We start from the raw sequence: 14,684 nt of genomic DNA, 5'->3' as shown, positions 1-14,684 counted from the left end.
AAACACGACCCCTACACCCCATTGCTGGACATGGATGTAAGAAACCTGCATTGGCTGTGAGTGTTGAGGGGGGGGGTCACTGCACATGAGCTAGGGACCACTGCAAACATATACTTGTCACAGTAACATTTTAAGATTACTGTGACATGGATATGTTGTTACACAAGTGGGTCAGACACAGGTGGGGACACACTGGCACACAACACATATTGTACACATACACAACTGTCATTTTGATGTTAGTATTCCTTGGCAAATGAATGCTGGCATCATAATGACGGTACTATCACACTTGTCGACTGTGTCCATGTGTGCATATTGCCAGGGGAGCTGTCCCTGTCATGTTGTGCTTCGAGGTGTGTGTGTGAGTCAGTACATGTATGTATGGATGTGATTGGCTGGTTGACGTGGAGGGAGGTATAGTGAGTGCTGTGGTTGTGTCAGTATGTGTGCCACTTGCATATGGCTTGGATGTAGTTTATGTTGTGTAGTGTGTTGCGTACAACATACAGATGATTGTTGTTGTTTGGCGTTTGTTGTCGTGATGTGTGTAGTTGTGATGTTATGTGAGTGTGTTTGTGTAGATGAGTGTGTAGTTGTGTAGGTTATTGTGGTTGTTTCATGTGTGGGTGCAGCAACACTAGTGTGTGTATATTGTGTTATGGATGTATGGCAATGGTTGTCTGTGGCATTTACCTGTTGTGGTGGAATGGCAGTGGATAATGGTGTATATGTGGTGTGTTGTGTTGTGTTAGGTATGGGACACATATAGCAAAGATACAGTGTGGGTGTGTGACTTACCTCTATTCTGTAGCCACTGCCATTGTCCGCTGTCCATTGGGTACAGCGATGTCCTCCTTCCGTCAGCGAACCGCCGCCAGTAGACCGCTGCCAGGACTGTAACAACTAAATATGGCTGGCGAAACACCATCGACTTCACAGTCTTCTCAGGTTGGCCACCGCAGCGGATTGGCTGTACCACCGGCAAGATCTCAATCAGGCCTTTTGTTTCAGAATCAGTTAAATTTAGGAGTAAAAAAGAGTGAAGTGTATGCTCCCTTTTCACGCTGAAAAGGTAACCCAAGGTGTTGTTTACTTGAAAAAGCTGTGTGTGTCTCTTGGGCATAACTTTTTATCAGTTCATTTTTACAGGTTGTCAGGCCAATTCTATGAGGTCTGCATGACCCAAAAGCAGTTAGGCATTGGCTACGACAAGAAATGCTGCTGTCTTTCAAAATACAGGAATCAAGTACTACTGAAGGCTCAGTGAATTGACAAAAGCAGTGCTTGTGGTTCCTTGCATGGACCTCACTCTGACGATGTGAAAAAAAGGATGCGTTTGCCAATGCAGGGGTATAATCACCCAGATATCAAGCAGGCTGAAACATGGCAGTCCACTAGACCTCTGTTCACTTAGTTTTGACAAAAGTGCATCTGCTGCACTTCTGAATGCATTTTCACCAGAGATACCTGCGTGGCATATGGTGCTCTCAATGCAGACGGCAATCTTCTACTGGGACAGAGGAGGCTAGGGCTTGTGCCATCCTGGTTTGCTGGCAGGGAGTCCTCTCAGCCCGAAGTAAGAGCCTTTGACCCAAAGAGAAAGTTATTTTGTGAAAAATAAGAAAACAATGGCCCTAATGTGGAGGAAGTTTTGTCCCTGTGTTTGAGGGGCATTGCTTGTTTTTGTTGTCCAGATTGGTTAAATCCACCATGGTGTAACCAGGTAGGAAAATTAGTGGTGATAGTCCTCCTCTAAATAACTCAACACTGTGAAGGATGGGCTGTTCGGTCAAGGATTTGCGATGGTAGAGCCAGCTGGAGCTCTGTTGTAAGACACTTGGGGGGTCATTCTAACTCTGGCGGGCGGCGGAGGCCGCCCGCCAGAGTTCCCCCGACAGAACACCGCTCCGCGGTCTGAAGACCGCCGTGGTGATTCTGTGTTTCCCGCTGGGCTGGCGGGCGACCGCCAGAAGGCCGCCCGCCAGCCCAGCGGGAAACCCCTTCCCACGAGGAAGCCGGCTCCGAATGGAGCCGGCGGAGTGGGAAGGTGCGACGGGTGCAGTTGCACCCGTCGCGAATTTCAGTGTCTGCTGAGCAGACACTGAAATTCTTTGTGGGGCCCTCTTACGGGGGCCCCTGCAGTGCCCATGCCATTGGCATGGGCACTCCAGGGGCCCCCAGGGGCCCCACGAACCCCTCACCGCCATCCTGTTCCTGCCGGTCGAAACCGCCAGGAACAGGATGGCGGTGAGGGGGTCGGAATCCCCATGGCGGCGCAGCAAGCTGCGCCGCCATGGCGGATTCCCATGGGCAGCGGAAAGTCGGCGGTACACCGCCGACTTTCCGTTTCTGGCCGCGGCTGTACCGCCGCGGTCAGAATGCCCGGCGGAGCACCGCCAGCCTGTTGGCGGTGCTACCGCCGACCCCGGCCCACCGGGGTCGGAATGACCCCCTTGATATATCCTTCATCTTTAAATGAGTTGGAGGGTGTACGTCTGTTGGGATGCATTAAGGGCCAGATGTAGAAAGGGTTTTACGCGTTGCAAACAGCGAAAATCGCTGTTTGCGAGGCGCAAAACCCACATCGCGATGCCCATTCCCATTTTGCGAGTCAGTAACCTGGTTACCGACTCGCAAAACTGGACTGCGAGTCGCAAATATGAAGGGGTGTTCCCCTTCCTATTTGTGAGTCACAGCGCGATGCAGGGTCACAAAGCCATCACAGTTACCACCAGTGTCACACTGGTGGTAACCCATTCGCAAAAGGGAAGGGGTCCCCAGGGGACCCCTTCCCCTTTGTGAATGGCCTTGAAAAAAAATTTTCAGTGCAGGCAGTGGTCCTATGGAAAAAAACGAAACTGACGCGTTTCATTTTTTTCATTTTGTAATGCATCTCGTTTTCCTTTAAGGAAAACGGGCTGCATTACAACAAAAAAAAAAAAATGCTTTATTTAAAAGCAGTCACAGAATGGTGGTCTGCTGTCTCCAGCAGGCCACCATCCCTGTGAGTGCTGCGAGTCGCAAGGGGGTCGCAAATTGCGACCCACCTCATTAATACTAATGAGGTGGGCCTTTGCGACCCCCTTGCGACTCACAGATGGTGTCAGGGACACCATCCTGCATTGCGACTCGCAAATTGTGAGTCGCTCAGACTCATAATTTGCGAGTCGCAATTCTGGATTTTCCTACATCTGGCCCTATGTCTTTTATTTATGTATAGCACTGGATGCCCTCTTCAGTATATTGGGTCTCCTGCACTATATACACAGATATCTCCATGAAAACAAAGCAACTTATCTTATGGAAGGCTGCTGTTAAATTGAACAAGCTAACTGCAAAGTAGTACAAGGAAAGATGGAAGCACAATAGATTGGATTAAAGACATTGCAAGATATTGGTAAGAAATTGTGAAAATGAGTGTGTTAGCAGCAAAATTATGCCATTGTAGAAAGTAGAGTTACGTGGAGGTAAAAGGTGGAACTCGTGGGTCCATCACTATGTATAATCTATTGCACCATGTAGTAAGACATTAAATTCAGAAGAAAAAAACACAAGGAAAAAGAAAATATATAAGAAATACATGTACGGTGTCCCTGCTATTTCCTTCGTGGTATATGGGGCCAGAAAGAATTCTAAAATACTCTTTGTGAAGGGTCAATTAAGGAAATATAAAAGGACAGCGAGTACATGTTTTGAGTTATTTACTCACAGTAATTGGTGTGAAGCAGCAAAGCTGGGATTTCTAATTTCTGTATCTGAGAAATGGCCGTACACAGGCATGTGAGAATTCACAAATATCAGTTTTCAAGTAATCAGTGAGACCAAAAAGGATGCTCAGGATGAACCTGGGGTGATGTGTGAAATGAGTTTGGGTAGGTAATTCCAGATTAAACCTGTTTGGAGAACAGCAGTAAATTGGGCCTCCAGGACTTGACTTGCGTCAAGGTTCAGCGTCAGGCTTTTAACATTGTTAAGCAAGATTGCTGCCTTCTGCTAAATAGTGATGTCATTCCTTGACCCCGGATTACTGTACAGCGATTTATTTCATGTAGGTTATGCAGGTATCCTTTTCATTTTAAAAAATAAAAACAGGGTGCATTCCTCGACTTTGATGCTGCTAAATACCACTTACTAAACCAAAGATTTAAACATACAGTAGCTTTACAGCTGATCTTGTTGTAGAACGTAAATCTCCCCCTTCCTATTTCTGTCTCTGAAAGCAGTGACTTCTTTTATTTTTTCTGGCTGTCTGCCCTTTCAAATGAACACTGAGACCTAAACATTTGGAGCTCTAAATTTAGGTTCCCCTTAAGAAGCCCTCATTCTTTTTAAGCACCACTATCACATAGCAGGCGACATGTGTTGTTCTGACAAGCAGACGTATGGTTGGCAAAACCCTGGTGCACCGAGAGGCCTCTCGGGTAAACTTGCTGCCCTCAAGCTGTCAAATTCCACCCTGTTCAAATAGCCCTGTCCTCTCCTTTCCTGACGTCAGAATCCCGAATGCATTTAGGATGCAAAGCAAAGGCCCCCTCACTGTTTTCATTCCGCTTAAACGGGTTGGGAGACAACTCTGGGACAAACTATTTGTTACGTGACCCGGCCATAGACACTCCATGTAGGTGCACGAAATGTGCTCGGAGGACAATCGTGAAGTCAGGGAATCCGGCTTCGAGCCGCGAGGAAAAGAGCCTGCGAGGGTTGGAACTGGATATGTACTTTGAAGGGCCATGGAGGTATTTACAGAAAGACTAAATTAAAATTAGCAAAGCATATTTTGTTGTGCTTCGTCATCAGGAAACTCGGCAGCACCCTTCTTGTTTCCCTGAGTAAGCTGAAAAAATGAGCACGCCCGGCCGGAAGGTTTCGACTTCGTCGCTTGTGAACTCACTGGCCAAAAGGTTCGACCCGCGCGCTTTACAACACCAGGGGCCCGCCACCCCAACAGACGAGGCGTCCCTCAGCTTGCACCCGCTGCAGGCAGACGGGCCCACGGAAAACTCCAGCGACATGCATCGGAAGTTCGACTTCCTCAGCCACAAGATCGACCAACTTTTGACAGTGCAAGACAACGTCCTCCAGAAGCTTGACCATGTTTGTCATGACGTCGATGGGATTGCAAAAATAGTGACATCGAGGACAGAGAAGGTTGCCCCTGATCCGGCCAGCACGGGAATCGAGGATATTTTGGAAACAAAAGAGCTCTGCCTGGAGATGAACCAGACTCTATCAGAAATGAACAAGTGCACCGAACAACAAATCAAGAGGTTGGACGGGGTGGAACACGTTGTGTTGGGTATACAACAGTTCATAAGATTCTTGACGGCGAAGTTGAAAACGTCAAAAATCGCTGAGCTTCTTTTGAAGGGACCAGAGGTGCCCAGACCCAAGCCTGTGAAGCAGAGGAAGAATGGAAAGACTGACAGGACTAAAATTTCCTGCGCGGGGCGAGCTTTGTCTGACAGAAAAAATTATCTTCCTAAAAAAAGGAAAGAAAAGGTGAGTCTTGGGTCACTCCTTTGATTGTGTCACTGTTCATCCTCTTTAAACCCATGGCATTTTGATGCTTCATTTAATGCTGTGTGAGTTTCTTGAAGGCTACTTAAGAAAATATCAGAATTAAACAACTCTTTACATTGGAATTAAAAATGCATGTAAAATGTTAGGAAATTGACTGTTATTATCAAGAATGCCTTGAGTGTGTGAAATATAAGATGCTCAGATGTTTTTCTGCAACTGTGTTTCTTAGGTAGACAAATGGTGTCAATCTGTGATTTTAAATTACAGATTTTGTTTCTCAGAACCTGTGGTAATTTGCATTTACAGGTGGAAATTACCACTAAGGAAAGTCCACTAGGTTGCTGGATTATCCACATTCCGAACATTTAGAAATCTCTCAGATGAATGAGGTTCCAAAAGGAGAACCAGGAATTGTAAATGTCGCAAAACAAACAAATCAGATCATTGTGGGTATACCCACAAACATTCCCAAGGCATTTCATTCCTAAATCTAGGTGAAAATACTTCAGAAAAGGTTCGAGTGAGTGTGCATGAAGGATGTCAGAGCTCCCTAAACTTCTTCATGTTTTCTGGGTGCAAAGGAGAATAAAGTCACCAAAGGGAAAATGTTTCCTTTGGTGGGAAAGAATGAGCAATCTGCATACATGCACTTTTCTACTACCCTTAAAGATGTCATTTTCTACCACCGACTTGAATTATGTGATTTTTATAGATTTCCAAGCGTACAGTTGGGAAAAACATAGATGTAAGCCTAGGAATCGCTCTTAACCTTTATTGACTAGGAAGGAAGTTGAGTAAGGCACAGAATAGAGTTGTTACTAAGCAAAAAACTGGGGATCCAAGCAGCCACCATACCTACACAATAACGATTTAGCTTTGGCTGCAAAAAACTTGCCTGTTGAATTTGAACATGCCTTTAAATATTGTAGAAATACCTTATACCTTTTCAATAAATGATGCATTTTTCCAGTCAGACTCATATCATGCAGCTTCTGAAGAGCATACCACAAAAAGACCAAAGGAACTCCAGATGGTACCACAGTGCTCTTGTCATTCTACCCCCTCCTTGTTTAGAAAATATGGCCCTCATTCTGACCCTGGCGGATACAATCCGCCAGGGCCAACGGGGGCGGGAGCACCGCCGACAGGCCGGCGGTGCTCCCTTGGTCATTCTGACCGCGGCGCTTTGGCCGCGGTCAGAACGGGAAAACCGGCGGTCTCCCGCCGGTTTTCCACTGCCCCCAGGAATCCTCCAAGCCGGCGCAGCTTGCTGCGCCGGCTTGGGGATTCCGACTCCCACTCCCGCCATCCAGTTCCTGGCGGTTCTCCCGCCGGGAACCGGATGGCGGGAGGGGGAGTCGCGGGGCCCCTGGGGGCCCCTGCAGTGCCCTTGCCAATGGCAGGGGCACTGCAGGGGCCCCCGTAAGAGGGCCCCTACAAGTATTTCACTGTCTGCTTGGCAGACAGTGAAATACGCGACGGGTGCAACAGCACCCGTCGCACCTTCCCACTCCGCCGGCTCGATTACGAGCCGGCATCCTCGTGGGAAGGGAGTTTTTCCCTGGGCTGGCGGGCGGTCTTTTGGAGACCGCCCGCCAGCCAAGGGAAAAACTCATAATACCCTCCGCGGTCTTTTGACCGCGGAGCGGTATTATGGAGGGCTGAATTGAGGCCGCCCGCCAGAATCAGAATGAGGGGCTATATGTTTTTACTTATCCGGTTGCCTGGGCTTGAACTTTCAGGCATCTTTCATTGCTTATGTCTGGCTGCAGCACAGATGTAAGGGGAGCAGTCATTAAGCTACTTAGAGGTCAGGCGTGATAGTGCAACAGTTACCTGACCTTTTAACCTACACCAATATTATTATAGAATTATTTACGTTCACTTAAATACCTATCTGTTCCCATGCTATTTACTTGTAATGCTCTACATTACCATACATCATTCCTTTAAATCCAGACCTGTTGGCATTGTCAGTGTGTTTCTTTTATTTGAAGTATAATCTATCATAAAGAATTCATAGCAAAGAATACATGACAGCATGAAATAGGGCCTCTAGTAAACGAATATATTAAGGAATACAAAAATATATATAAGTCATGGAAAGTATCTTCAATAAAGATTTCAACATATCAATCCATTTGTCTAAAGGTCTCCATATCCTTTCCCCCCTCAGCCGGTATGATCTACCCTTACAGTGATAACAGTGAACATTCAAGATTATAACTCACCAGGTGGCTAGCTTTCCATTGATGAACAGCGGAGTGCCTACTATAGATCTAGGCTGCAGCTAAACAGATCCGGGCTGTGGCCAAGGCTAGAAATAGAGTGTCGACTTTTGTGCTTGATTTTTTTAATGTCATTATTGACTCCTGACAAAATAAATTTGGGAATAATATCAATTGATTCCCTCAAGATTCTGTTCAGAAAACATGTTATCTTGCCTCATAATGGTTGCAGCCACAGGCAGTTAGCGAAAGTGTGAACTATATCAGCTCTGAGTAAACAACATCGTGGATATTGGTCATTAGGATTTGCAGCCACATTTATGTAATTTAACAGGAGTTTGATATAAATCAAATACAGTTTTAAAATGCTGCATTTTTAAATGTGCTTATAACAGAGGTGTGGTTACCATATTTAATTGATTTTGAAAGTTCATCCATGGTTATATTATTTTCAAGTTTAATAGTCCAGTTTTCAGTCCTGGTATCAAAATCATTAGTTATTTTCTGAGAAAATGTGGTAAAAATGACCAGCTATTTGCTTATTAGCTTTACATTGCTTGGATAACAGCTGGTTCCTATCAAAGTTAGGTAGATTTTCATCTATTCTTAGTATAAACTCCCTAATTTGCAAGAATGTAAACAAGTACCTGGGTAGGCCAAATTGTTCCTGAAGCTAGGTGAAAGGGAGGAAAGTAGTGTCTCTATATAAATCACCTAACCAACAGACCCATAGCATCTTCCAGTGTTTGACCTAGTTATCATGGAATAATGAGGGAATAAAGAGGAGCTCCATAAAGTGATATCATAATGAAACATATCTTAAACTGTTTCTTCCATATTTTCTAGAGCTTTAGTGCGATGGGAGCTACCTTAAACCAAACTTTTTTGAAGTTTATCTGTTCTGAAAAAAATAATTACCCTTTAGTAATGAGTCTCTGCTAAGCTCATACATTAATGGGTGGTTGTCAGACCGGTGGCCCATTTTAAGGAAATTTATGTATTGCATAAATGCTGAAAAATAATAATGTCTACATTTTGAGAGTGCTCAGCCACCTTTTGTTTTAGGTAACCTCAGAAACTTATATTTATAATCATTGTTACCTTCCCATATAAATTTGGTACATATTGAGTCAATCTTTTTAAAAGATTTGACATTTTCATATAGCGGTGGAGCTCTAAATAATTATAAAAATGTAGGCAGATTCAACAGCTTTATTACATTACAGAGAAAAATGAGGGTCAGGGTTAAACTACTTCATAGATCAAAATTATTTTTGATCTTATTTATTAGAGAGTGTAATTTAAATCAGTTATTTTTTCATTAGCCATTGTTAGGGTCGCACCAAGATGAAGTGTTTTATTAACCTTCTTGCTGTCTTGCAGTTGATAAATAGTTGGCTAAGGTCTGTTTTTTCTTATTATTCAGACAATATCCTGACACTGTACTGACAAATTAGCTTTCACTCTATGACCTCTATAGAAGATGAGTCACAGAAAAGTTCTGGTGGGTCACGAAAGAACAATAAATAAAATGCCTTTACAATTTGTACATATCTTGTCACACCTGCTGTGCTTTTAAGACAGAGGTCAAATGTCAAGCTGTGTGTTCTAACCAATGGCTACTTATTCTTTTAACATGGGGATTGGTGTTTACTTTTCTTTCTTTGACTACAGACATTTTTAAAGTGAACTGTGTGACAGCCTTGCTGTTGTATGTGGAGTGTGAAAGGAAAGGGTGTTGGATGTATTTGTTTGTAAAACGGCAAAATTTAAATACCTGTTATTTAACTGTACACATATTTTGGAATATATCAGCAGTTAGGAAAGCAAAAATGAGGCATGTTGTTTATACTTCTGGTGTGATGGAAACAAAGGAAACAAAGAAGACACTTGGTGATACACAAATGAACCCCGATTTTCACACATCACTTATGTGCTGTATAGCTTTATTACTAAAACTATATGCCCATGCAAAGTTAGTGGCCATTTCAATAGAAAATGTGCTGTCTGTAAATGACAGTGTACTACTGCACATTGCTTTAGTAATATAGTTGCAACAGTGTGCTCGAGAATGCATCACTAGCTACATAATATAGTCTCACAACTCTTTTGCTGAATACATTTACTGCCATTTGTGTGAAGCTAAGATTTTTCAGAATCTTTATGACTTCAGTGATGTAACACTGATGTTAGCACCCCCACTCTGAAAATTGTTCCAACTCCACAGGTGCAAAGGTGCTGAACTATGTCCCTAAGTCCAGTTTTAAACCAAAACCTTGCAAGTTTGGCCAAGCAAGACTCCCGGTGAACCATTTAGTATTTGTCACTGCTGTTTTTTATTTCAAAAAGCCATTTCAACAGAGAATGTGCTCACTATACATAATCCTATGCAACCATCCCATTGTGTAAGAGTTTGAAACATAAACTGAGAATTATGGATGTGACCCAATGCCCAGAGGTATCGACTTTGGGTCAGGGGAACAAGATTTGAGTCCTGGCGTTGGCTCTGGGCAAATTCCTTATCTCCTGTTCTTAAAATAAAATGAATCTGACCTTATGTAATGTAATGTGGTGGTCATGTAGATTGCTTCATTATGCTTGGGCAATGTTTGTGCTATATGAAACTGCAATATATTTATATTTGTATCTATATCTATCTACCTATATATTTATATACATAAAAATGTATCACTGAGCCACGCTTTAAACAAAAAATCCATATGGAGCCTTTCCCAACTTTTTTAAACTGTTTTTATTAGGGGTTTTAAGGAAAAAACATAGGGATACAGCAATATAATTCCCCTAACTAGGGGGTCTCTACTTAAACATCATACAGTCCCTTAAAATGAAATTGATAAGAGAGAGTACATTGCCGCATCGTTTTGAAAGTTGTCATGGATGATAGTCTCTGAAGAGTGGTGTGAGTGCCTGTATACAGCTGCCATGCGTAGGTGAAGACAACCACCTAATTAAAACACAACCCCCTGATCTGGGAAAGAAGGAAAAAACTGGGCCAAGTTGGAGGGAAGGTGTTGCAGGGGCAGAGGACAGCAGAAACCAATCGCTGGATGAAGATACCAGCCAAGATCAGGCAGCTTGTGTGGGGGGCAGTTGTGAGCCCACTGCAAAAGGTGCCATCCAGGAGTCGAAGCAAAGGTGACCTCGCTGCTGGAGAGGAACAGTGGATGGACAGTGAGGCAAAGCTGTGTGTGGGTAGGGTCCCGATAGGGCCCGGTTGAGAGTATGCGAGCCCTCACTGTGGTCAGGGGAATGAACTAGCAGTCCGTGTAAGTTGTCGGAACTGGTCGAGGAGAGTGTTCTATGCCATAGAAAGTGGGCATTTGTAGAGGTGGTGGGCCTAATCTTTGCTAACATTGTCCCCTTCAGCTTTCCCTAACTGCACATTGTCCTGTGCCAAGCTGCAACTGGCGGAGTCAAAGCCATCTTCCTGTGCATGGTCAAGGTTCTCTTTGCTAGTAGGAAGAGCATATTCTCGCCCATTGGTGTTTTCTGCATTTAAATATACCTAAGACTCAGGCCTCGCATGTGTATATACCAGCAAGTTCCATGACTTGTCACACTACTTCGTGTCCTGAAGGTCAGTATGCTTGAGAGGGCCGCGCAGGACTAGAGCATGTGTTGCAGATTGCCTGTTGAAGAATGGCAACAAGGACATTGCAGGTGCACATCTAGGAAGTAGCGGTTGAACTGTTCAGGGGTTAAATAAGCCTGATGTACAATAGAAAATTAAATCTGGTACTACGATAAACCAGCTGAGGCAATTTCAAAGCCTGCTTCCACTCCTTATCATGAAGTGCTCTACCAATGTCATCTTCCTACCTGCCTTGCAGCACTGTCACTGGGAGCCCAATGTGATCCCAGATCGCTTTTTTGATCTGTGTGATCAGGTGGTGCCCCTTCCCCATCTGTAGTAACACTATGGGTTGGAGGATCCTCGTCTTGTGTGGACCTGTAAGAGCAGGAGCTGTATAATTGTCTGTATGTGAGAAAGTGGCCCAGTGGCATACAGTCATCGGAGACTAATTGATTGAAGTTTAGTAGATGGATGTCAGCAAACAGGTCACCAGTCATATCCAATGACTGCTTGTGCCAGCACCTCAGGTCCGTTGCAGAGTCAGGGGGTCACGGGAGACCCTGTAGAGGGAGCGCTGGAGCATAGGGGCGAACATGACATGTAAGGAAATGGACTGTGGCTATGCTCTGCTGCGTGACCATTGTCTGTAGGGACCATGGGGACATTGGAATTATCTTGCGGTGTAAGAAGCCTCTGATCATGGCTGGTTTGAAAGGGCCTGTCCCCTGACATGTTTTACCCTAGTTACATCCTGCCAGCTAACGCGATACTCATTGCAATTGGGCCGCTAGATAGCATGCTTTGAAAAAAGGGCCGCCCTGGCCTAAAGGAGGCTGCAGCTTGTTCAATGCAACCCAATGGTGTTTATCACCCCAAATGAGCTGTTGCAGGAGGGTATCTATTTTCAGAAAGAAGGCATGGGGGGACGTCAGGGAGGTAAGTAAAGTAGTATAGAAGTTGGGGCAGGATGATCATTTTCGACAGGGCTTAAGAGGTGACAGAACCATATTCTTGGATTCAGTGGGAATAGGGCTCTCTTCAGGTTGGGATCAAAGAGATGGGCTGGTGAGTGATAAAGGTGTACACCAAGATAGCCAAATGTTGCCCCTCCAACTGAGTGGGGTGGCCTCGAGTTGGATGTCTTGTGGGGAGGCACCAGAACGCAGCAAGTACATGTAAGATTTAGTCCAGTTGATGCGGAGACCCACGGCATGTGCAAAGGCGTACAGCGTGGTATGAAAGGGTAGAGGATTGGAGCATACATTGCAAACATACAGGAGCAAGTCATCCACATATAAAGACATTGTGTGTGTTCCATTGTCTAGGGGGATTCCCTCATTTTCTCCTTCTGTGCAGAGGTGGATGGCGAGGGGTACCATCACGATTGCGAAGAGCAAGTTGGAGAGCAGTCAAACTTGTCTGGTCCCCCTTCCCACTGTGAACGACAATGAGACAAGTTGTCCCAGGCAGACTCAGTAAGTAGGTTTTGTGTAAAGCAGTTTTGTATATTTTAGAAGGCAGTCACCCACCGCCATGCGAGCTAGTACCTGGAAGCGGTAGTCCCAAGAGAGCGTATCAAATGCTTTTTAAAGGTCTAAGATCAAGCAGGCTGCGTAGAGAAACTGTTTTGGTGCCTAGTGCTGTACGTGGAAGGGGCGTCTGATACTGTGGATGTACTGCAGTGAGGGAAATAGCCTGTTTTGGTCTGGATGGATGATCCCAGGGAGTATCCGGTTGTATCTATCTACCATTACCTTCCAGAGAATCTTGCAGTCAGCACCTAGGATTGCAAACGGTCAACAGAAGGACAAGCTAGTTGGATCTCTGGCTTCTGAATGGGTAGTAGGAGAGACTTGTGAAGAGACAGAGGTAACTCCCGGTGCGTAGGGCCTCATGAACATCTCCACTAACCCAGGATGAAGACTCGCTGCGAAGATGCTGTAGTACTCAAATGGTAGGCCATCCAGTCCTGGCGTTTTATTCTTGGGCAGATCTCTGATGGCGTGCTTTACATCAGCTACTGTAATTTGCATGTCTAGTCCTCCATTGGCTGTTTCAGGGATGCGAGGGAGAGTGAGCCCTGATAAGAAGGCTCCCACCTCATCTGTGATGGGGGAGGGAACTCGTAAATTGCAGAGTAATAACTGAGGAACGTGTGCAGAATGTCTTGTTGTGCATAAAGGGTATCCCCAGCGGGCAAAGCTATTTCTAGTATATCGCTCCTGCGAGCATTTTGGCAGCTCAGCCAGGCCAGAAGATGGCTGGATATGTCACTCTCACAGTGCATCCTTGCTGCATAGGCACTAAAGTTAAAGCAATGAAGTCACTCCAAGGGAGCAGTGTGATGTGACTAGGCCTTAGCCAAGGTCGGGCCATTAGAAGTGTGTAGCTCTGCGCCACATTCTAGTGATGGCCAGAGGCGTTTGGTGGCTTCGATCTCCCTTTCTAACATTCTATTGACCACTGTCATGTCCTGCAAACAGAGTCCTCTGGTGTCCTCTGAACAGTCACTGGAAAGGCACCATATGGGCGTTGTGGGAAAGAGGGTGTTCTAATGGAGATCCATTACATGTGCGTCATGTTTAAACACCACCTGCCCAAGATAATCTGAATGGTGAATGGAGCCCAGCATGAAAGGAGAGCAAAGAATGCATTCTAAGTGCTCATGGAGGTTGTGGGGCACTGAGTAGAAATAGTAGATCCAGCAGTGTGGGTGTTTAGCTCTCAAGACCTCCACTAACACTCACAGTTGAACCCATCCTGCAAAACATTCGGTCTGAGATGTGAGGGGGAAGTGGGAGAGTGGTTTGTAAGATAGGTCTAGATGCATATTAAGTATGCAATTGTAGTTCCTACTCAACATCCATTGTGTATGAGCGCTGTGGGCCAGGACGCTTGAGAGTGCTGTCCAAAAGAACCCCGATCCATAGATACTCCACAATAGAATACAAGAGCCGTCCAGTAAGCCTTCACAAGAACATAAAACCCCTCTTTGCCAATGACAGTGTTGAGGACTTGAAACAGAACAGGTGCAAATAGGTGGTAGCATATCTCATTCCACCTCCACCGCTTCTGCAGTCGCTACAGCTCCGGGACTATAGTGTGCATTTCCTGAAGGAAGATAATGTGTGCGAACTAGCACTTGAGATAGGACTATACTCAGTAGTGTTTCAGCGCTGTGTCCATGCCGCATACATTCGGGGTAAGGAACCTAGTGTGCGTGGGGGGAACCATTGGGGGTGTGGTGAGTTAAGCTGGTCTGGAGCATATAGTGCAATCCAGGGAGTGTCCCCCTCCTCTGCTGCACCTGCGCGCCCACCCTCCTAAGAGTGATGCAT

General features: G+C 45.2%; 1 protein-coding gene across 3 annotated transcripts in view; it reads left to right on the top strand.

The window, feature by feature from the left end:
* Positions 1-14,684, top strand: part of MYLK4 (myosin light chain kinase family member 4) — a 608,560-nt gene that overhangs the window by 340,273 nt on the left and 253,603 nt on the right. Inside the window, exon 1 of one of the 3 annotated variants that reach the window (XM_069217880.1) lies at positions 4,422-5,502. The exons of 1 other annotated variant lie outside the window; for it this stretch is intronic. In XM_069217880.1, coding sequence (XP_069073981.1) covers positions 4,846-5,502 — 657 coding nt within the window. In that variant the 5' untranslated portion in view covers positions 4,422-4,845. Of the gene's footprint in view, positions 1-4,421; positions 5,503-14,684 lie in introns of those variants that run through there. One more of the 3 variants, XM_069217890.1, reaches the window with a different exon arrangement.

The sequence above is a fragment of the Pleurodeles waltl genome, chromosome 2_1 (assembly GCF_031143425.1).
Source record: "Pleurodeles waltl isolate 20211129_DDA chromosome 2_1, aPleWal1.hap1.20221129, whole genome shotgun sequence".
NCBI classification, from domain to species: domain Eukaryota; kingdom Metazoa; phylum Chordata; class Amphibia; order Caudata; family Salamandridae; genus Pleurodeles; species Pleurodeles waltl.
Note: the sequence above shows the minus strand (reverse complement) of the source record. Positions and strands in the feature narration are given on the sequence as shown.